Raw genomic sequence first — 23,476 nt, forward strand, 5'->3', positions numbered from 1 at the left:
TAATTTTTGGTTTAAAAATATTTACAACCTTTTAAATAAATAAAATATGACGTGTGTTCGTGTGTGTGTAATAATTGATCCACAAGGCCTGAAATATTGTCAGTATATTCCATTAATGGAAATGTGTCACTAATCATACCATTGTATTGCAAGTCTTCCAATTCGTGTGGTAAAGATATTTTTTTAATAAATATCTCTAAACCGGCTGCCTTATAAAATGGTGGAACTAATGGAATGTAATCATTCTTATGAACGATTCTAAAATAACCTCTTTTCAATTCAACTTGCGCAGCGTTTAAAATATTTTTATGGATCATTTTAGCGTCAAATAATTCATTAACCCAATTTTTCAAATTAGAATTAAATATTTTAGGCGAAGCATACGTTAAGACAAGTGGATGATAGCCTCTTAATCGTAATTCGATTCCAACTATGCTTGCTAGTGCAGCACCCAACGAATGACCTGTGATCACAATTTTAAAAGTGGGATATCTTTTCAATATATGTTCGATTTTAACCAAAAAATCTCTACCTAAACTTTTTGTAAATTTAGATACACCTTTATGAAGCTGGCAATTTTGACAGGGTGATAATTTTTTATTTTTGACTAGTTTCCAATATTCTGTTTGAGATATTGGGGAATATTTTGTTGGCTGGATTGTAAAATCACTAAACCAATCTTCGCTGGTAGTTGAACTTCTAAACACAACAATAATTGTCTTGTTACTATAATCTACCATGACGTATCCAGTTCCTAATTCTCCTTCGCTTGCTTCAAAAACAGCAGAAATGGTGGAGTTTCCTATACTGGGATTTAATGTATAGTTATGACAAAACTCAATATGGGCAGGGCACCCTCCATCTTTTAAAGTAAAACCTGGGTTTAACCCATAATGAGTGATACAACTAGATAGAGCAGATGATCTAACAAAATAGGTTAATTGTTGATACACACTATCTGAAAATTTAACATCATATTTCTCATTGAATTGTTTCAGGGTTTGGGAGAAGTCAACAACATTTTTGCTCTGTACAAATGTCTGAAGTAAAAATAAAAATATTGTCATAATTACATAAAATGTTCGATTTGAATACATTGAAATAGTTGATTTATTGTACATCTTTATATATATTAATATATGAATATGTTAATTTTATCCTTATACAGAGACAGATCTACATTTATATTATACTATTATGACAATTGACTCTTTTGAAATCATTTTGTGACATATTAGATTTACTGTCATTGTCTTCTTGTTTTTTATTTTTTTTTTTGTAATTTTTAATTATAAGAGTTATCAAAAATGATACAATAATTTAGATATAAACTGATACAGTGTATACCATGAATTTATGATGAAATACTCTGTGTTTGATTAAATACTTCTAAACATACATTAATAAATGTCGCAATACCCCATAATCCACACATGAATATACCAACTAGTCTAAGCTCTCTTTTTGACAATCTGTCCCAAAGTTTAACACCACCAATTAGGTTTAACAATAACAAATTTTGAATCAAAATAGTAATACAACACACAACAAATTGATAGTTAATTCCTGTATTCGCAGAGCTATCATTTAATGATTCCTGAAATTCAATATATCTTAAAAACCACCAATTAGTATTTCCTGATTGTAACCAAAACATGGTAATTAAACCACTAAGACCTATTCCAATCATAGAATTCAACATTACACCACCAAGGCAGGATTGAAAAGAAATCACAAAAAACTTGGTTGCTATCATTTCGATATGATCCTTGTTGGGCACTTTCAAGTATAATCTGCACATTGCTATATTAGTTAACAGATCACTCAAGGAGTTCCCCCAAGCAAATATAGTTAATCCTAAAATAGCTTTGGATATCCCTGTTAATTTTTGATATAATTCCATTAATTCAATTAAAGTATTGGCGATTAAAGATATAAAAAGAATTGAATTCACAATACCAATTAATAAAAATATGATATTTAGCACCGTTTGTAATTTTTCTAAATTTCTTCTTTCTTTATTTTTTGTCTCGATATCTTCCACGGAGGTACTTGTTGTTAATAACGAAAATTGGTTATGTAAATATAATTGTCTTTGAAAATGAGCTAAAAGTGCAATCAATCCTAAAATTATTAGAATGGTTGCAATCCATAAGATAACGTGTATTTTCGACCATGAGCATAAGCATGCAATTAATGTCATTGTCATCACTGGTGATATTAACGATTGAGCCCATAATGTAATTGATTTGATAACAGGTAGAGAGTAGTATGTAGTAGATTCATCAAATTCTAATATATTAATCAAACGAGGACAAGATAATTGAAGTAGTAAAACAAACGGAGTAGTTAATAACGACAAAGTCGCGTCTATTTTAGATTTTTGTTTAAAATTTAATAAATGAGGAGTTAAAATTTGGCACAACAAATTTCGATATTTTCGATTTCTCTTCAAATAGTTGTGTAATGAAACAGATTCTACATACGGTAATTCATTCAATTGATGTGCTTCAGTTTCAACCAGGTCTGCAACATCATGATATGATTTTAAAGTCATTGGTGCAGAATTCAAACCGGTTCTTTGGGAATTATGATTAGAAACATTGTTAGAATCAATATTTAAAGTATTCACATGGTAATATATTGGTTCGGAAAGGGCTCTTTGACGGTCATGTGGTAATAAATGGTTGTTATTCGTATCCAATATTATTGAACTGGAACTATTGAAGTTGATCATTTCGTGTTCAGAATTAGCTACATTTGTGGATGACAAAGGTGAGTTTTCTAAAATGTTTAATAAATTATTGAAATCCATTGCAGAAATCAGATTTTTCTTTATTCCAGTTGTGAAATCTACATTATCGTATTCACCTTCAAAATAAGAACTAATATTTTCTAAATCAGGTGTTCTTGCTTGTAAATAAAATTCATTATCAGTAGCATTTTCGTTGAATCCTATGTGATCTGCATTGTTATTACTATTGACATTAGAAAAATTTGAAATATCATTGCCATCAAATGAATTCCCAACAATATTACTATCGCTGATGGTGTCACTATCAATATGTTTTGGTTTGGAAAAATGGTGTGAAAACTTGGAATAAATATAAAAGGAATATATAAATAACATAAGCAAACAATTCATAATTGTGATTTTATTTTGTAATATAATATATGTCATCAATAACATGGCAATTAAAACCATTATTAAATCTTTAAAGATACTATATTTTTGAACAGGGATCATTTGCAAGTCAATAGAAGACATAATAATTATTATGGTTCCCTGTACAATACAAAGTATGATCCCACATGCACCCAATACTTCACCTATCGATAGTGATATCACAGTCAAGTTATCCTTGGTTGCTGAGGTCCAACTTAAAAAATTTGAAAATAAATCTGGGGAAGAATTACACCATGAAAGTAATACAGCCATGATAATACCAGAAGATGCATTTGAAGAGACTTTAATAATACTGGGTGATGCTGATATGGCTGAATGTCTTGATGAGGATTTTTGTTTTAACTCCACAATGTTTGTCACGTTAGGACATAAATAATCAGATGCACATATCCCCAAAAGTACAAAAGAAAGGATGATATGAATTAAACTGAAAACAATAAATTGAACTGACCATGATGGATTAGCATATAGTAACACTGGGTGTGTTAATTTTAACACCCATTCCATCCTTATTCGATCATAAACTTCGTAATAAAACAAAGAAAACAGTTCACACACAGAGGAAATAAAAAAAGAGAGAAAAAATGGCACTATGAAATATGTAACGTGACACCGTATATATATATATATGTATATGTATATGTATATTTAATATCGATTCAATAATTGTTTAGTTATTAATATGTTTTTTATAGTTAATTGGGCTGTTCTGTAGTCTTGGTTAACAACGATATATATATATATATATATGTATGTATAAGTTTAGTGGTTTTTCAATATTGACAAAATTGAAATTATCAAAAATTTAAAAATAAAATGAGGAATGTGAATTGAAAAGTGAAAATATTATATAGATAAAAATATTTCACAAGATAGAATAGGCATAGATAGATGTGTATGTAAGTTGATAAAATACATGAACTATTTAGATGTGTGAATAATGGATGTTCTTATATACTATGAATTTATTTATTGATATTGGAACTTTTCAACTGGGTAAGATGGACCAACTTCTTGGATAGATAAAGATGCCAACCATTGACCCATGTCAATAGCGATATTAAGATCTTTACCTTTGACTAAACCAGCAATAAACCCGGCAGCAAATGCATCACCAGCACCGTTAGTGTCTACAATTTTTGATTGATCTAGTGGTTTAACAGGATACTTTTTAGAATCATCTTTAGTGACAGCAACGATTGGTTCCAAACCATGAGTGAAAATGACTGTTTTTGTTGGATCTGTTTCAATTATAGATTTAGCAATAGCTTCTAGATCATTTTTATCACAGGTTAGACCGAATGCTTCTGCGTAAGCTGCAGCTTCTGTTTCATTGGCAATGATATGAGTAGCATATGGAAGAACTTCAGTTAAAGCGGTGTTAAAGAATTGTGGGATGAAAGGAGCAGAGAAATTCAAGACAAAAGGTTTACCACTCTCCTTGGCATGTTTACCTAATTTGATGATGGCCTCTGGAGAGACAGTTAAATGGAATCCACCTATGTAGAACAATTTCGAGTTAATGACAGCGTTCCAGTGTTTATCGATATGTTCAGGTTTGAAATGGTTAGCAGCACCTAAGTCGGTGACCAAAGATCTATCGTGACCATTAATTAGAGCTGCACACTTGCCTGTACCAATCTCTGGGACGACTTGATACAAGGATGTAACACCAGCTTTTTCATTTTCACTCAACAATTTTTCTGAGAATTTATCTTTACCTACACAGCCGAAATAAGCAACTTTACCTGGACCTAAGATATAAGCAGCACCTCTCGCAGAATTTTGACCAGCACCACCGGCGATATACTTGACGTCTGGGAAGTCTGCTATTTCATCGAAGATTTTCATTCTTGGATCAGTTGCAGCATCTTCGATAAGGATAGCATCATTGGATTTTAAGTTATATTTAGCTAAATATTCAGGTTGGACAGTAGCTTGAACATCCAGTAATGGGTTACAAAGTACTAATAATTCTGGTAAAGAAGACATGGTGAGTTAGCTATGGAGTCGTGAGCAATTGTTGAGTTTATATTTATTCACTTTTCTATGTTTTCAAGAACCAACTGCAGTCCACAAAAAAGAGATCATGATTAAAAATAATTCTCTCAGTAATGAAGGGATTGAAAATGAGCCAACATGTGCATGAACAAGCCCACTATGGAGCATACAGAAAGTATGAGAGCAGTACTTAACGACCTTGTTAGAAAACATTTCTATTTCTGTAGTCTTTGAAAGAGGTTTATTCTCTGTTGCTTGTTTTTGCCTTCGAGATCCTCACATTTTCTCAAGATTTTCCACCATCGAGAAACAAAAAGCAAAAAACAAAAGAGAAAAAAAAGAAAAAAAAATTTAAAATTTGGGAAAAAGCAGGAAAAAGAAACGACTTGAAAAGTTTTGTCCGACTATATGATCTCAAGCACCCATGCACCCACAATTATGTTCCCGCTATGTTTCCGCCAATTCTCCGATCCTTGTAAGACAAAAACCCTCCCCCAAAAAAAAGAAGACGAAAAAAAAAATAAATAAAATAAAATAAAAAGAGAGAAACCACCCATTCAGAATCTGTGATGGTGTCGTTGGCTTTGTTCGAGATCTGTGTGTTTCTCAATTTTGCATTCCAGTTTTGAAGACAACTGCACTAGTAAAAAGGAGTAGTTGGTTCCTTTCTCTTGGATAAGTAGTGGTCTAAGTTATTTGGAGCAGATCAATAGCAGCCTGTGGTCCATATTATGTGTCCCGTCCGCATAGACACATTGTGTCTTGATGCGTTTTGTTCGTTTGTTTGTTCTTTCTAGGCTCTTGCCTTTAAGTCTATGTTTCGGTTTGGGCTTAAACTTGTTATTTCTCTTCCTTTGAAAGACTGTAATTCTTATGTGTTTCCTATCCTCTCTTTTTTTTCTTAATAATGTTTCATGTCTGTGACCATCTCTCTACTACTACCACCACCCTCATCTCTTCCTATCTTTCAACCTTCTCATTCTCAACAAAAATCACTCTTTTTGAAAAACGTCAAGCCAATTGAAACTAAATACGAAAGAAAGAGGAAAAAAAAAATAATAATAATATTCTTTTTCTTGGTTTTGCTTTTTCTGGTATTGTTTAGTGAAATATATTATACTAACAATAAATTCGAGAATAATAATCTAGTCACCTTAGAATACTTATATATATATATATATATATGTGCGTATATATATACTTATTTGTTTATTTTTGGTGATATTGAATTACAATGAAATATTAGGACCACTTCTAGCTTGTTTTTTTTTTGAATGTGTTAAATAAAAAGGTTGAATCGACTCTACTAGACTAACCATATCTTTATTCATCATGACAATCACCAGTAATAATACTACCATGTCTGGGTTAATAGAAGTCATTCAAACAGTTGATCCTTTGTTGAAATACTCATGGTTTCCTAAATCTCAGAACTATTACTTATTACATTTACATGAAATCATTTATTCTTTCATTTTCTATCAGCTCGTATCCACATATTTGGCACCATTGGTTAACAAGATTGTCTTTGGCGACCGCTACATTAAGATAGCAGATCAAGAATTGAAGATTGATTTTGATATTCATATAGTCTCCATGGTCCAGGCATGTGTATCATTGTATATCCTTTGGCCAGTATTGACATTACCATTAACATCCTATAACATCGCCACGTATCAAAACGATTACTGTTCAATGGTGACTTCATTGTCTGCAGGTTATTTTATTTGGGATCTAATAGTATGTTTAAGATATTTCAAAGTCTATGGTTTTCAATATTTGATCCACGCCATCTTTGCTCTAGCCGCTTCCTTGGTCCCATTGTTACCAGTATGTCAAGTCTGGGTCCCCAAATTTTTATTATATGAAGCCAGTACGCCTTTTGTTAACGTTAACTGGTTTATCATGCAGATGTTGGCACCATCTAAAAAGTCTAATTTGAAACCTGCTAAAGTACCAACCTGGTTAAATCTGATTAATGGAGTCCTATTAATGATTATATTCTTCTCTGTGAGAATCTTATGGGGCAACCTGGCACAATTCGTATATTTCTATCAGATGTATAAGTATAGATCGGACATGACTACATTGAAGGTACAGTTGGCTGTAATTTTGGCTATTATCACGCTTATTTTGAATTCTCTAAACGTGTTTTGGTTCTCTAAAATGGTTAAGATCGCTAAAAAACTAGCAAACTCATCTAATGATAAAGATAGGAAAAGAGAGTGAATATACAAAAAAATAAATAAAAATAAAAATAAAAAAAGAACAGTATTAGCTGTAGAAAAATTACAAGATTTTGAGGAAGAATATTGGCAAAAAGACAAATATATCTATGTGCATATGTAGCCACAAATATTAATATGTATTACTATTTTTTTCTATATTTATGATAGCACAATATCATAATTATGTATATTTTCTCTTTTTTTTTCATTCTTGAATATACACAGGCTGGTAGACATATGTATTAATCTAAGTTTGTTGGAAAATAGTACTCATCGTGGTAGAAAGCTATTCAACTCTATTTCACGTTAATATTCATAAAAGATATTCCTTTTTTTGGAGGTGTGAGTATCTTTTTCTTTTACCCTTGTTATTATTTCTGATTTCACTATTTTTTTTATTCACAATGCAAGAAAATAAAGGTGAAAAAATACTAAAAAAACAAAAAAAAAGAAAAAATAAAATAATCAAAAGAAAACAAACATCAACAAGACAGTAAGGGTTAGATTTAAAAGAAGGAGAAATTTTAATGCAATTACATATACAATATCAATAACTGAGTTTATCAATCTAGATAAAAAAAAAAAAAAAAAAAAAAGAAATATTGTTGGGATATTGATAATGTTTAGATTAACCACTACAACAAAAGCTCTTCCCATTCTCCCCTTAGTGAAAACCACATTTCCCTTTCTCTCAACTACTACATTAATTTCTAATAGATTTCAAACGACAACAACGACAACGGCAGATAAATCTGAACCCTTCTCTGACGAAGATATAAATGAGTGGTTACAAACTATTCGTAAAGCGCGTTTAAATTTAAGACAGAACAGTTTAGATAAAAGTTTATTATTAAGTGAGACTATCGACATAAACGGCGAAGAGGAATTTACTCCCACTGAACAGCAAATCCAAGAATACGAAGCATTAAAAGATGTGCCATTGCCACTACGTAAGGATCCTGTCTTGGAACATGTCACTAATATGATTATGCGTCATGGGAAGAAACAGGTCGCTGAAAGAATTATGTCTAGAGCTTTACATCTTGTATATTGTCAAACAAGAAAGGATCCAGTGGAACTTTTGAAGAAATCCTTAGATGAAATGGCGCCATTAATGGTTGTTAAGACTTTTAGTACAAAAGTGGCTAAATCTGCGGTCATTCCTGTGCCATTAAACCAAAGACAAAGAAATAGAATTGCGTGGAAATGGATTGTAGAGGGTGCTAATAAACGTGTTTCAAGCGATTTTGCTGTGAGATTAGGAGAAGAATTGGTGGCCGTATCCAAAGGTATTGGATCTGGGTTTGACAAGAGAGACCAAATTCATAAAATGGCTATTGCACATAGAGCTTACATCAAATTGAAATAACATCATTAATAGATGAACAAGTGGAAGACATTTATAAGAATATTACGTTTTACCTTTTTTATTAATTTTTACTTTGCGTTCATACAGTACCACCCTTACATATAGATAAAAGTATATATTTAATTGTCTATGGATATATTAAAATGGCTGAACTGCACAACTTGTACATATATATATATATATATAATAAAATATCTTAATCCATAAATATTCAAATAAAATAAAATAAAACATCACAGCTACTAGAAAAGCTCTGCTGTTATTTGTTTGTTTGTTTGATTTTGGGTTATTTCTACCATATGATCTAGAAAAACCTGCATGTTTAACTATGTACTGGGTGCATAACCTCACTATGAAATATCTAATACGTAATGTAGACAAAGGTACAGACGTTCTGTGACGTAAAACTTTGTTTGAGTGTAAATTTTCTTGGGACCGAAACTCCTATGAGATAACCGAATCGGGTAATAGCCAAACAGCCGGAATTGAGATTTTTTGTTGTTTTTTTCCTGTTTTTCTATTTCTTTGCCGTTTTGGGTAATCCGTGCGATGACTTTCTCGATGAATTGACAGTGGATTTTGACATGGCAATACCTTTTCTGGTTTTTTTTTTGATATTGGCATTGGTATTGGTATGGGCACCAATAAGATGTGATATCAGAGGTACGTCAATTTGTTCTCTATAAAGTATGTTTTTTTTTTTGAAAAATTCCTTGTTATATATCCCTTGTAAACCTCATCTTGTCTGATTCCTTTCTCTCTCTTTTTCTCATTCTTTTTTTTTTATCCATTCTTCTTTAACTTTGTTTTTTACTTTATTTTTGCGTTCTTTTATATTGATATCATATAGGATGTTCCTATAACTTTTTAGAAACTGAATCTAGTCATAATATAACAATATACAGGAAGAAAATAGCATAAATCATTCATGGTAGAGGTCAAGTTAAAAGTCCCTTTAACGAAGGAAGAAAATGAGGTTTATAGACGTTATTTCAAAGCACTAGATCCAGATCGCACAAACGTGGTTACTGCAGATGTTGCAAAACCGTTCTTGGAACAAACTGGATTGTCTGGTAGACAACTTGGACAAATTTGGTCTCTTGTAGACTTAGATGGGAAAGGTTTTCTTATATTTAAAGAGTTTTGTGCTTTAATTAGATGCATATCTCATTTGTCAGCAACACCCTCTGTACCAATAACTTCTTCTCTCTATGATTTCCCCGTTACTAAAATTGTTCAATTTAATTTACCAGATAATAATAGTAATAATAGACAAAGACATAGAAGGAGTGATAATATCAAATCAGTACCACTACCTTTAATCTCTAATAGTGATGTGTCTAGGTTCTCCCAATTATTTGACAGGACCACAGCTGGACAACAATTGTTACCTGGAGATAAGGCTAGAGCTATCTTTATAAAAGCTAATTTGCCCACAGATGTATTGGGTGATATTTGGTTTTTATGTGATAGAGAACAAGATGGGTTTTTGAATAAATATGAGTTCATAATGGCGATGCATTTGATTGGCTTGAGATTGTCCCAAAACCCATTAATGGATCCTGTTCCCAAAAAAATATCCAGAAAATTATGGGTATCTACTGGTTTGCCAACGTCTAATTCTACTTTACAATCCTCCCGTTCGTCTACCCCTATTACTACTATTACTACCACTTCTTCTTCTTCCCCTTCTTCTTTGAATTCTTCATCCGCAGCACCCAATTCTCCTTCTAGGTCCTCTTCCCATAGATCTGTCACATCCACCTCTAGACGTTCCTCCCGTCACTACTCTCCAACTTTATCAAATAATAGTAGTCAAAGAACAGAGTCTCCAGTAATTACAAGAACAATAAGTGGGTCCTCTATATCGTCACGTAATTCAAATAATAATGCATTCTTATCACCTTTCACCCCGTTAGTCAGTTTATCTGAAAATTCATGGGAGATTCAATCTAACCAGTATAAAAGTTTCCAAAACACTTTCGCTAGTTTAGATAGAAATAAAGCAAAAGAATTAGGTCCACATATTTTAGTTCCATTTTTCATGAAATCTGGTTTAACTAGAGACACTTTAGCAAATGTTTGGGATTTGGTTGATATGAACAAGACTGGTACTTTAAATAAAAAAGAATTTATTATTGCCATGTTTTTGATCCAAAGAGTTAGAGTGACTAGAACAAATTTACCTTATAAACTTCCACATGAATTGTTGGAATCTGTGGAAAAGTTGGCTAAGAAATATGCGGAATCAGCAACTCTGTGTATGGGGAAAGAAACCACTTCAGGCCTTGGAATTACTTTATCTAATATCCAAACAAACTCTAGTATTGAGAAGAAACTGAAAGAGGCTGAACAAGAACAAACAAAAACGATGAAGGAGATTGAAATAAAGAAACAAAATATTTCAAAATTAAAAGAACAAATCGAAGAAGCTAATAAACAGTTGGAAGAGATTAGTATCACTGAAAGTCAGTGTAAATCACAATTACATAAATTAGAAGAGATTGAAGATTCCTTGGTTAGCAAATTGAACGGTATAAATGATTCCATACAGCAGAGCACCGCAAGAATAGCAAAAATGGAACAAACTATAGCTACAACAAAAAAAAATTCAGAACAATTGAAAAGACAATTAGCTGTTGCTGAAGGTAACTATCATGCAATGGAAGCAAAATTAACAATTTTAGATGAAGAAGTTAAGGATTGTGATGAACAAAACGAAAAAGTGAAAAAGGATATTTACACTATGAAATCGACGACCACAATATTACAACCAAAAATAAAAGCTAAGGAAGAAGAGGTTAAAGCAAAAGTAGAATTACTAAACCAATCTAAGAAAGATTTTGAAATAGAAGAAATAACAGTAGAAAATTTACGAAAGGAATTGGAGAATTTAAACAATATTTTCAAAGAATATGAAGAAAAAGTGGTTAACAATTAATTATCAATACAATACACTAATAGAAAAGGTTTGATGAATTTTTTCTTGTAGAAAAATGTAGAGTGACACGAGACAAGCTAAATTAAATACTAATGGATGTTCCTCTTACTAGACGTAATTGAGTTGAAGTTTGGTTTCAGATTAGTCGAACGAATAGTTCAACAATAAAGTCAGTGTGGAGTGCTGTGTATGTGCCACTTGATAACATTTTTATAGAATTTTATTTACTTTATAAAATATAGATGTAAGCATTATTATAAAATCAAGATACCCTTTATCATACTATAAATATTGAATGTTTCCAGGTTACATATAGTCTTGATACAATTTTATACTTCAAAAAGGTGACCATTTCTATCGTCCATTAAGATAAACTAAGGAGTGAATGTTCTGTTTATCTTCCTTTTTTTCTTCATCAGATGTGATTTCTTATACTGGATTTTTCCTTATTCGTCATTCTGTTTTCCAGTTTGAAAAATTAAAGTCCCATGTCTTTTATTGCTAGAATTATAACTATAGATTATGTTACCTGTTGTACTCTCCTTCTTGTATTAGCATATCATGTAAACCCTCTGTCAATTCTTTATCTGGAGCGTCTAGTATCTTTTGGCCAAAAAATCGTGAATAAGTGTCATCTATTTCTTTAATATCTTTTTTAACGTCGGTTTCTAACTGCATTATCTCCTGTAAAAGCCCCTCATTAATATTTCTAACTTTCTTTAATCTTTCATCTAACTTTTCGATGGCACCTTGCCTCTCAGTATATAGATTACAATCTAGAAGTTCATTGGGGGTCAGTTCGCTTATTGGTCTATCCATAATATCACTATCTTTCTCTTTCTCATCATTGCTTTCATTATTTATTTTATACTCCAATCTAGTATTAGCTTCTGATAATAACTCATCTAACTCATCTAATTTCTCTTTTACTTGACGGTCCACTAACAATTCTTCAAATTCTTTATGATTTAAACCTATCCAGAATTGAACAACTTGTTTCTGGCAATTCATTAAATGAGTAATGCCGTCCTTTGTTTTGGAGTATGTGGGAAAACAAGAGCTGAATTTTTCCCAGTCCTGAAATTTCACCAATGACTGTTTTAGTGCCCTATCAAACACCTGATTTAATCTTAAAAACCGTATTTTTTGTACATTTGTTGTTTCTTGAACCATGACTAAAATATGATGGTATATATATTCATATATCGATATGTGGCTAACTACAAGGCACTCACATTTACTTGATGTTGAACCTAATTTTACACATACAATATTTTTTGTTTTACCTATTTGTTTTTTTTGATCTAATTGTTTCGTTCTTCTTTTTATTTTTGTTGGATTGCTTGATTTAATTATTTCACATGTGATATTTTTGGAAAAGAAAAATAAATAGATAAAAAAAAAATTAAAGATTAAAATGGCTTATAACGTATCAACAGGAAATTTTTTGTAAAAAACAACTAACTAGCCATTTTATGGCATCTATATAGTTATTTGCATAATCTGTTATTGTAATAGTAAAAGAGTACTAGTCACAAGTCATTTCACAATTGTTACATATTAAGATAAAAGGTATAGACTCTAAAAAAATAAAACAAAAAAGAAAAAAGAAAAAGGAAATTAGAGACATCTGCTATTATTATAACAGTAACAAAGTGTAATATTACTATTAGAGGAATAAATATTGTATATTATTATAATATCTATTGTGTTTTATAAATTATAAATGAATTCTTCAGGAAAAATCACCAGTTTATTGAATCAACAAAGACTTTTACAATTGTATCAATTCCATCCTAAACTAAAAAACATTTGGTACTTAGTTGCAGCTGCCACATTAAGTGTTGCTAATTACCCTCAAGAAATTCCTAAAGTATACCATTATGCTATGCAATTAACTGCCAAGGATGCTGATAAGTATTATGTTACGCTAGCACACAGAACAATAGAATTGTTAAACTACTATGATCCAGCACAAAGGAGACAAGCTATTGAAAAAGAATATGAATTCCCAACAGAACAGCAAGCTATGGTTACCAAAAAATTAAGAGAAGCGTTATTAAAGACGGGGCCTCTAGCCGGGTTACCTAGAGCTATTAATGGATTACATGCCTTAAAAGAATATACCCCTTCAAAGCTACGTTCTAAATCTACTCAGATTGATGCGTGGGAAGCGGCTGTAAGAGATGAAATACCGTGTCCTGATACATTAAGGAAAATGGTGGGGAATAAAAAGGATCAAGTAAATATCGTCCACAGAGGTCTTCAACAATGGAATTACATCTATAATAAAGTCTCTAATAGAGTGGTGAATAATTTGCATTCTTCCTATCCTGATTTATGGTATTATACATTAGTTCATTGTTATGGACCTTTATTTTCTTATGATAAAATCCTCTCATCACCAGAAACAAGTATGGTTGTCATTGCATCTTTGGTTCCTCAAGATGTCAATCCTCAATTAAAGGGTCATTTAAGAGGTGCACTCAACGTTGGGTGTGATTATGAAAGTGTTGAAGCTGTAAGAACCTTGGCAATTTTAGTATCTGAATGGTGTGGAATTAAATGGACAGATGGTGTTGTAAAATTAAAACCTAAAAAATTGCTCATAAATACTAAATAATATAAGAGAATCAACTTCGCTTTCTTTAACATCATAGAAGTTGGTTTTTGCATAGAGTTTATTTATGCATTACAGTGTTTTTTTAATTGAAGAGTTTCGCATACTCCCAATTACACATCCAGATATATTATATACTTTATATTCGACAATTTTTCGGCATTATTTTATTAGTTTATACTTTTGAAAAGAAAAAATAGGTATGTTCTTCTGCTCCACAAAATAACTATTTTCTACCTAATATATTAAAAGATGATAATAAATCCTTTGTCTGATTTAAAAAATTATAATTGGTATTAAGTTTGTCTTTTTCATCTTGTATAATGTCTCTTGAAGAACCTTTATCCAATTTCCACTTCTTAAAGGTACCATCTAGAACGATATTCATTTCATTATCTTTTCTTCCATACAACTGCCACCACCATTTAACTTTGTTCAAGTCGGGCTGGATCCAATCTTCTATTTCATTGGAATTAGCTTTAGTACTTCCAGCTTTTGGTGTTGTTATAGGAATATAAGAGGTATTTAAGAAGTCTTCTCTTTTTGATTTAAAATAATCCCATACACTTTTTGTTTGATTTCTTGCATTATATTTTTCCATCTCTTGCTCGCAATCAAATAAAAATGTTCCATACTGGCAAGAATATAAATGGTAAACTAATCTTCTTAGGAACCTTTCGTTGAATTCAAAACTTTTTGGATTTTGATTTAGTAATTGATAAACACAATCAAGGAATTGTTGAAATATTGGGGATGTGAACTTAAGTGTTCTCTTTTGAATGGTTTTTTGAAAGTTTGTGGTCCAGTGATTAGTAACTGTATTTTGAACCCCTGATATTTTTTGACCTGAAGATGAAATAGCAGAAAAACTGTTAGAAATTGTGTTACCAAAACTAGGACTCATATCATTGTTATTTTCACAATACGCTGGACCTTTTAAAAATGAATTAAAGTTCTCGGAATAATAACTGGTTTTTTCTTTTCCAAACAAGAGATCAGTTGTATGATTTGTGATAGTGGTCTTGAAATCTACTGTATTATCATGAAATACTTCTGTAGAACTTAAATGACCGGATCTTTCCATGAATTTATGTCCAAATGAGATCCAATCTTTTTCTATCAAAACCATAAACCCTTCAAGAGTTCTAAAATAGGGATCTAAACATAATTGTATTAGAGAACACACCTGCGGTGTCCTGTCCCACCCATCAGAACAGTGTATTAAAAGGTTCTCACTATTAAAAATCATAGCTTTTGTAAGTTTATCAACACTGGCTAGTATTAATTTAACTGATTTCATCCAATGATGTGCTTTTTTGTGAATCATGGATGGCGATAAATCCTTATTCACATCAGTATCAGTTAAAAATGATTCGGTAAAAGTGGTCATTGTATCGGACATTACATGAATATTATCTATCCCTAAAAATATTCTTTCACAGTTATAACTGTCTTTGGACTCGGTACCACCTCCAAGGGCAGTCTGTGCAATAGCATTCGTCATTGGCCTTGCATCTACAATAAGTCCACGTTTTTGCAAAATCGGTGTAGATTTATGTTCTTCGGAGCCATTACTGCAACACTGAAACAATGTTTTTACCAATGTTTCATCTTGTAATGATCTCTGTTTAGTTATGCCAGGCAATGGCTGGCTACATCGACTAATAGAACTATTTGTTTTTTTATAGAAATAACATAAAGCTGGAATTCTATTCTTTGATCTATATTTACTTGCATAACTCAATATGGTATCAGACACCATTTTGGGAACCACAATTTTGTTAGGGTAACTGGGACAAAATTTATAATCTTGATTTATATTGGAAATTCTCCAAGGACACGAATCAAAATCAAATCTAATTCCTTGTCTTTTGAATTCAGATTCAGGGCCATATATCTCCCAACTATTAAATTTCATCTCTTTATCATTTGGTTGATATATGAATGCATATAAGTTTGTCACATTTGGTAAGACAGTCAATCTCATTAAAGTATCAAAAACGTCATTTACATCATTCTGGTTAACAAAATCTAGAGAAAAGATCGTATAATCTTTTCCAATAATTTTGACATTTGACATTGACCAAATATTTCTATTTGAATACCATTTCAAAGTTTCTAAAAGTGGGGTGTTTGTGGTTTTTTTCTTGTCACTATAATTCTTATCTTTATCTTTTGTTACTGATAAGGAGGATGTGGGTATTTTATCATTATATTTAGATAACAAAGCACTTCCCCTATTTTTAAAGGTAGCACTAATCATGGGGTATGGAAACCAAAACTCATTTGATACCAAATCAGATGTAAAGATTAAATGGTGGGTTGTCAAATGGAGTGCCCCCTTTAGAGGATTACCCTTTCTATGTAAGAGGACATTGTCAACCTTGGCAATCTTAATATACTCCATGATGAAATCAGAAGTAAAGGAAATTTTGGTTAAAAAGAAGACAAATTAAAAGAACTATATGACAGACATGAAGTGTGATAGATTTATATAGGTTGTAAATTAGTGGCTCTATGATAATTAGTTGGTTTCATCCATAATCCCTATTCTTTAGTGTACTTTCTTTTTGACTTTTAGTATTTTTATCTATTCTCAAAATGTTTGAAATATAGAAAAAATAGTTTACCTCATTGTAAAAAAAAGATAATATCACAAAATTGTTTCTATCTAATAGTTACTGTTATTAAAAGAGGAATATAGATTGTTGCTAAAAAGAACTGTAACATGTATATATTAAGGTACATAAAATAGTAGGTCTGTTATATGATATTCAGTTGGTCTAATTATGTTACTATAGTAACAGTTTGTGATTCTAATACGTACATTCCTTCTTTAAATCTTTGATCATTTCTTTGAGCCTTTAAATATTTCCAGCCAACAATACTTTTACATAAATGACAAAGAATCGTAGATATAAGATACTGTCCAGTTATCATATGTTTAACGACACTAGACTTTTCAACAATATTGATAATACCAGACATTAAAAAAGCAATACCTGTAGAGCTTCTGAAATCTTTAGATATGATGTTCAAGGATGTAGCTAGATGTGTTTTGCATGTTTTACAGCCAAATGTGACAACATCATGATTCTTTCTTATGTTTGACGAAATTAAGTATAAAATGCTTGAAACTTCAGATATATGGCACTTTCCATCCTGTCTTAAAAAAGGTTGGTAAGAGGGGCTATTAATATTTTGTTTTAGATCAGTTATTAAGTTTATTTCATGGTATAATTTATTTATATAATGGGGGTTGCTTGATTGGAGGGGGGTAATATCATCATTTTCCATTTCACAAATTTTTTTACCTTTAGTTAAAGATACGGTTTCTTCGTTGAAATATTCGATATAATAAGATAATTTTATGCCCATTGTATATCTTTCTTTACAAAAAATAAAAAAAACCAAAAAAAGAAAACAACTATTGGCAAAGAAATATAAACTTACAGAGGTTGTTGTGATTAGGCTTGTCTATTTGAACAAATCTTTACTATTAGAATCCAAATATTTTTACATTCTCAGTGTTTCTTCAACTAAAATCATACATGATAAAAAGAAACAGGAAAAGAATATATAATACAACACAAACGAAAAAGGACAATATATGTATAAGAGATAAATATAAAAAAAGTGTGTAACCTAATAATTTTACTATAAATATGACATAATTACTATACATATATATATATATATATATAGGGATATGCAATTGCACATAAGGGATGGAGATACAAGACTTTTGATTAGGAAAAATAATGCAATGTCTTCAGGCTTTACATGTAAATTCTACAGATGCCTTATAGTTCAATATTAATAATATGGCACTAAAAAGATTAAATAAAAAAAGAAAATACAAATACTCTATATATTAGGTACAGATAAAGAATCTTAAAATAAAAAATTTCAGACTACTTAACTCATTAATTATTACCCTTTTTAAATATGTATAGTAGCATAAATAAAATATATATGAGTGTGTATATTATCCTCACATATCCAACCTACCTTTACGTTAACTTTATTTTTTTGTGATGCTCCCCGTTTTATCATATTACAGGCTTCATACCAATTTATATTTGTTTGCCCTTTGTTTGGATTACCCTCAAATAAACCTGTGAGTATTTTATCTTCTGTCACGAAAGCAGTTTTTTATGGTAACTTTATTTTTGTCTATTGTTTGTTCTTCTTTTTCTTTCTTTATTATTTTGACACCGGATATATATTTCCTTTCTTTTGTTTTCGGAAAAGAACAAAAAACATGATATCTCGCCAGCAGTTGCACTTAACGGTGCCGTACAAACATTGGTAATAGATATTGCCTATTGTCTTTTTTGAGTATTGTTTTCTTGAAAAATTTTTCTCTCTAGCAGTTGCACTTAACGGCCATATTTTCTAAGATATAGAGGGAAATTCTCTAACTGTTGCACTTAACGGTAAACTAAACACCAAAAAATAAGTAAGCTTACCAGGAAGTTCAGAACACAAGAGAGTTAACCAAGACCATACATACTAAAGATGTGTCTCATAGTATATAAGTTCTATAAAAAAGTTTATTTTTTCTGAAAAATATTTTGGTCGTTTTGTTCCAATTTCAAGAGTATACTTGTTAGCAAATATTTTACTATGGCCAGATACCTAAGGGAAGCACGCCCTCCTAAAAACAGCAGTTTCCTTCAATATATTGAATCAATAAAATCATCTAAACAAACTAGTTCTCAATACACTCGGATGTACGGATGTATCGTGAATCATTCAAAACACAAAAAACGATCCAAACAAAAGAGTTTCTTTTTTGTTTTGTTTTTGTGTTTTTCCCTCTTTCTTGCTGTGTGATACTCTCGATAAGTATTTTTTTTTTCCCATTGTCTTCAGTTCCTGTCGCTCGAACGTTTTTCAATTTTGTTTGTGTTCTTCATAGGGTGGCTATTGTGGGAAACATTGTAACTTGTTTGAAACCTAAAGGAAGGGCATCGAGTGTGATCTTTGTATTTATTTACTTTTCCCTGTTTGATATGTCTTCCATAAAAATTAGCTGTTCTCTCCTTTGACTCATTTAATATTTTAGTATCTATGTTTTAATGCTTTTGTCTTTGGTGATGTCATGACTCTTCCAATACTCAATACTGTCACATTTTCTCCTCCTCATTTCTTGCTGTATATATAAATACTATGGCTTAGAAATACTAAAACACATAACATTCTCGATATAGGACTATCTTTCTTTTCAAAAAAAAAAAAAGAATTTTAAAATATCTTTCTTTATTATTTATCACCCACCTATCCTACTTCTTTTGTGTCTAAATAGACTAAACTGTTTTAGCTAATACCAAGTGTTCAATAACTTACGTCTTCCTTTTTTCTTTTTCTTTTTTCTTTTTTTTTATTTTTGCTCCTCTTTATTACATATACGACAGCAATGACTTCTATATATAAATCTACCACTCCCACAATTTCAACTTTTAATAACCGTGATACATATGCCCCAGAACTAATCGATGATGTCAAAAGTGTATTAATTATTGGATCTGGAGGGCTTTCGATCGGTCAAGCAGGTGAATTCGACTATTCCGGCTCACAAGCTATTAAAGCTTTAAAGGAAGCTAATAAAACTACCATACTAATCAATCCAAATATCGCTACTAATCAAACCTCCCATTCTTTAGCTGATAAAATATATTATTTACCCGTTACACCAGAATATATAACATATATAATTGAACGTGAAAGACCTGACGGAATCCTATTGACCTTTGGTGGTCAAACTGGGTTAAACTGTGGTGTCAAATTAGATCAAGACGGTATTTTAAAGAAGTATAATGTTAAAGTCCTAGGTACACCAATTAAAACCTTAGTTACATCAGAAGATAGAGACCTTTTTGCACAAGCTTTAAAAGAAATCAACATCCCAATTGCTGAATCCATTGCTTGTGAGACTGTTGATGAAGCATTACAAGCTGCAGAATCCGTTAAATATCCTGTCATTGTCAGATCTGCTTATGCCCTAGGTGGGTTAGGTTCTGGTTTTGCAAATAATGCAGATGAAATGAAACAACTTGCGTCACAATCATTATCGTTAGCCCCACAAATCTTAGTGGAAAAATCTCTTAAAGGTTGGAAGGAAGTTGAGTACGAAGTCGTTAGGGATAGAGTAGGAAACTGTATTACTGTCTGCAACATGGAAAATTTTGATCCATTAGGTGTTCATACCGGTGATTCTATTGTTTTTGCTCCTTCACAGACTTTATCCGATGAAGAATATCATATGTTAAGATCTGCTGCAATCAAGATTATCAGACATCTGGGTGTTATCGGTGAATGTAACGTCCAATACGCTTTACAACCTGATGGTTTAGATTATAGGGTTATCGAGGTTAACGCTCGTTTGTCTCGTTCTTCTGCATTAGCCTCAAAGGCTACAGGTTATCCGTTAGCCTATACTGCTGCTAAGATTGCCTTGGGTTACACCCTACCAGAACTACCAAATCCAATTACTAAGACAACTGTGGCCAATTTTGAGCCATCTCTAGATTATATTGTTGCAAAGGTTCCAAAATGGGATTTATCCAAGTTCCAGTACGTTGATAGATCCATTGGTTCCTCCATGAAATCTGTTGGGGAAGTTATGGCAATTGGTAGAAATTATGAAGAAGCATTCCAAAAAGCTTTAAGACAAACTGATCCAACTGTTTTAGGTTTCCAAGGTTCGAATGAATTTGGGGCTAACTTAGACAAAGCCTTAGCTGAACCAACCGATAGAAGAGTATTTGCCATCGGTCAAGCACTTCTGCATGAAGGCTACTCTGTGGAAAGAGTACATGAATTAAGTAAAATAGATAAATGGTTCCTTTTCAAGTGTATGAATATCGTAAATATGTACAAGGAATTACAGGCAGTCAACGATTTACAACAATTAGATAAAAGTTTATTGATTAGAGCCAAAAAATTAGGTTTCTCAGATAAACAAATTGCATATTGTATTGATTCAAATTATAAATACAGTGAATTTGATGTGAGAGCATTGAGAAAATCAATGAATATTGTTCCATTTGTTAAAAGAATTGACACTTTAGCAGCTGAATTCCCTGCTTCTACCAATTATTTATACACCACATACAATGCTGTTAAGAGCGATGTTGACTTTAATGACCATGGTATGTTAGTTCTTGGTTCTGGTGTTTACCGTATCGGTTCCTCAGTCGAATTTGACTGGTGTGCCGTCAACACAGCAAAAGCTTTAAGAAATGCAGGTAAGAAAACAATTATGATTAATTACAATCCAGAAACTGTCTCCACCGATTTCGACGAAGTTGATAGACTATATTTTGAAGAATTATCCTACGAAAGAGTTATGGATATATATGAATTGGAAAATAGTGAAGGTTGTATCATTTCAGTTGGTGGTCAATTGCCACAAAACATTGCTTTACCTCTATTGAATAACGGTTGTAAGATTTTAGGTACTAGTCCAGTTGACATTGATAGAGCAGAAAATAGACACAAATTCTCCACAATTCTAGATTCCATTAATATCAGTCAACCAGAATGGAAAGAATTAACCTCTGTTGAAGAGGCAAAAGAGTTTGCAAACCGTGTTAAATACCCAGTATTAATCAGACCATCATATGTCCTATCTGGTGCTGCCATGAGTGTTGTTACAGATGAATCTGAATTAGAAGCTAAACTGACTTTAGCCTCCGATGTCTCTCAGGAACATCCAGTTGTTATGTCTAAATTTATTCAAGGTGCACAAGAAATTGATGTTGACGCAGTTGCTTACCAAGGTAAGGTATTAGTTCATGCCATTTCAGAACATATTGAGAATGCTGGTGTCCATTCTGGTGATGCCTCTTTAGTTTTACCACCACAACATCTATCTGATAAAGTTAAATTAGAATTGAAGAGTATTGCTGACAGGGTTGCTAAAGCATGGAACATTACTGGTCCATTCAACATGCAAATTATTAAAGATGGTGACAAACCATTGAAGGTTATTGAATGTAACATTAGAGCTTCAAGATCATTCCCATTTGTATCTAAAGTTCTTGGTGTAAACTTTATTGATGTTGCCGTTAGAGCTTTTCTTGGTGGTGAATATGTTCTAGAACCTGTTGATTTGATGATGGATAAGAAATATGACTATGTAGCCACAAAGGTTCCTCAATTTTCATTTACAAGATTAGCTGGTGCCGATCCATTCCTTGGTGTAGAGATGGCGTCTACTGGTGAAGTTGCCTCCTTTGGTAGAGATGAAATCGAGAGTTACTGGACTGCTATTCAGAGCACAATGAATTTTCAAGTTCCACTTCCACCTTGCGGCATCTTGTTTGGTGGTGACTTAACTAAAGAAGCTTTAGGCACTATTGCCAAATTGATTGCCCCATTAGACTATAAATTATATGTTACCACGGAAGAGGCCAAGCAATACTTAAAGAAATATATCGGGTCGAATTATGAGATTAAGATAATCGAATTCCCAAAGAACGATAAGAGAAAATTGCGTACATTATTCCAAGAGTATGATATTAAGACGGTATTCAACTTAGCATCAAAAAGAGCAGAAAGCACAGATGATTTAGATTATCAAATGAGAAGAAACGCAATTGATTTCGCCATTCCATTATTCAATGAGCCAAAGACTGCTATCTTGTTTGCTAAGGCTGTGAATACACATATTAAAGACAAATTAGCAGCTTTGAATTCTGACAAAATTATAATTCCAAACGAAGTTCATACCTGGGAGGAATATGTTGGTCATAGAACCAACTAATAATTTAGAGGGGAATTATGGGAATTGTGTAATTACTACTACTATTATTATTATAGTTAGAGGGAGGTACTCAGCAAAAAGACTTCTTAAATATCTTTTATGAAACTTACATTATAGGTGTAATACAAATCTTCACCGTATATTATGTATTATATATCAACGCTATAGATTTAGTGTGTAAAACAATAATAAAAATCCATATAATAACAAATATTTTGATCAAGGAGATTTTAAATGTTCCTGTTTTGAGACATTACTCAGACCTAATAAACATTTTGTGAAAGTTTTTTTCTGCAAATTAGCTTTTAGATAATTATAAAAGTGGTCAAGATATAAAAACTACAAATAATTTCTTTT

At 31.7% G+C, this 23,476-nt stretch overlaps 11 protein-coding genes across 11 annotated transcripts; 5 read left to right on the forward strand and 6 right to left on the reverse strand.

Annotated features, from left to right (window-relative positions):
- Window positions 1-11: 11 nt before the first annotated feature.
- Window positions 12-1,121, reverse strand: LIH1 (putative lipase; the record flags this gene model as incomplete). The annotated part of the gene is made up of 1 exon (XM_064860138.1): window positions 12-1,121. The coding sequence occupies one exon, from the start codon at window positions 1,119-1,121 to the stop codon at window positions 12-14; it is 1,110 nt and encodes a 369-aa protein (XP_064712799.1).
- A 233-nt stretch (window positions 1,122-1,354) lies between these two features.
- ECM27 (Ecm27p) lies at window positions 1,355-3,694 on the reverse strand (the record flags this gene model as incomplete). Its single annotated transcript, XM_064860139.1, has 1 exon — window positions 1,355-3,694. The coding sequence occupies one exon, from the start codon at window positions 3,692-3,694 to the stop codon at window positions 1,355-1,357; it is 2,340 nt and encodes a 779-aa protein (XP_064712800.1).
- Window positions 3,695-4,156: 462 nt separating this feature from the next.
- On the reverse strand, window positions 4,157-5,179 carry ADO1 (adenosine kinase; the record flags this gene model as incomplete). Its single annotated transcript, XM_064860140.1, has 1 exon — window positions 4,157-5,179. The coding sequence occupies one exon, from the start codon at window positions 5,177-5,179 to the stop codon at window positions 4,157-4,159; it is 1,023 nt and encodes a 340-aa protein (XP_064712801.1).
- A 1,341-nt stretch (window positions 5,180-6,520) lies between these two features.
- On the forward strand, window positions 6,521-7,417 carry TDA4 (Tda4p; the record flags this gene model as incomplete). The annotated part of the gene is made up of 1 exon (XM_064860141.1): window positions 6,521-7,417. One exon carries the CDS (start codon window positions 6,521-6,523, stop codon window positions 7,415-7,417), a length of 897 nt encoding a protein of 298 aa, XP_064712802.1.
- A 618-nt stretch (window positions 7,418-8,035) lies between these two features.
- Window positions 8,036-8,785, forward strand: RSM7 (mitochondrial 37S ribosomal protein uS7m RSM7; the record flags this gene model as incomplete). The annotated part of the gene is made up of 1 exon (XM_064860142.1): window positions 8,036-8,785. The coding sequence occupies one exon, from the start codon at window positions 8,036-8,038 to the stop codon at window positions 8,783-8,785; it is 750 nt and encodes a 249-aa protein (XP_064712803.1).
- Window positions 8,786-9,713: 928 nt separating this feature from the next.
- On the forward strand, window positions 9,714-11,726 carry PWA37_003620 (uncharacterized protein; the record flags this gene model as incomplete). The annotated part of the gene is made up of 1 exon (XM_064860143.1): window positions 9,714-11,726. The coding sequence occupies one exon, from the start codon at window positions 9,714-9,716 to the stop codon at window positions 11,724-11,726; it is 2,013 nt and encodes a 670-aa protein (XP_064712804.1).
- Window positions 11,727-12,251: 525 nt separating this feature from the next.
- On the reverse strand, window positions 12,252-12,899 carry NNF1 (MIND complex subunit NNF1; the record flags this gene model as incomplete). Its single annotated transcript, XM_064860144.1, has 1 exon — window positions 12,252-12,899. The coding sequence occupies one exon, from the start codon at window positions 12,897-12,899 to the stop codon at window positions 12,252-12,254; it is 648 nt and encodes a 215-aa protein (XP_064712805.1).
- Window positions 12,900-13,452: 553 nt separating this feature from the next.
- PXP2 (Pxp2p) lies at window positions 13,453-14,349 on the forward strand (the record flags this gene model as incomplete). The annotated part of the gene is made up of 1 exon (XM_064860145.1): window positions 13,453-14,349. One exon carries the CDS (start codon window positions 13,453-13,455, stop codon window positions 14,347-14,349), a length of 897 nt encoding a protein of 298 aa, XP_064712806.1.
- A 223-nt stretch (window positions 14,350-14,572) lies between these two features.
- Window positions 14,573-16,753, reverse strand: YMR1 (phosphatidylinositol-3-phosphatase YMR1; the record flags this gene model as incomplete). Its single annotated transcript, XM_064860146.1, has 1 exon — window positions 14,573-16,753. The coding sequence occupies one exon, from the start codon at window positions 16,751-16,753 to the stop codon at window positions 14,573-14,575; it is 2,181 nt and encodes a 726-aa protein (XP_064712807.1).
- Window positions 16,754-17,133: 380 nt separating this feature from the next.
- Window positions 17,134-17,724, reverse strand: PWA37_003624 (uncharacterized protein; the record flags this gene model as incomplete). The annotated part of the gene is made up of 1 exon (XM_064860147.1): window positions 17,134-17,724. The coding sequence occupies one exon, from the start codon at window positions 17,722-17,724 to the stop codon at window positions 17,134-17,136; it is 591 nt and encodes a 196-aa protein (XP_064712808.1).
- Window positions 17,725-19,768: 2,044 nt separating this feature from the next.
- CPA2 (carbamoyl-phosphate synthase (glutamine-hydrolyzing) CPA2) lies at window positions 19,769-23,119 on the forward strand (the record flags this gene model as incomplete). The annotated part of the gene is made up of 1 exon (XM_064860148.1): window positions 19,769-23,119. One exon carries the CDS (start codon window positions 19,769-19,771, stop codon window positions 23,117-23,119), a length of 3,351 nt encoding a protein of 1,116 aa, XP_064712809.1.
- Window positions 23,120-23,476: the final 357 nt, after the last annotated feature.

Source organism: Arxiozyma heterogenica, assembly GCF_036370985.1.
Source record: "Arxiozyma heterogenica strain weizmannii chromosome Unknown scaffold_30, whole genome shotgun sequence".
NCBI lineage: Eukaryota > Fungi > Ascomycota > Saccharomycetes > Saccharomycetales > Saccharomycetaceae > Arxiozyma > Arxiozyma heterogenica.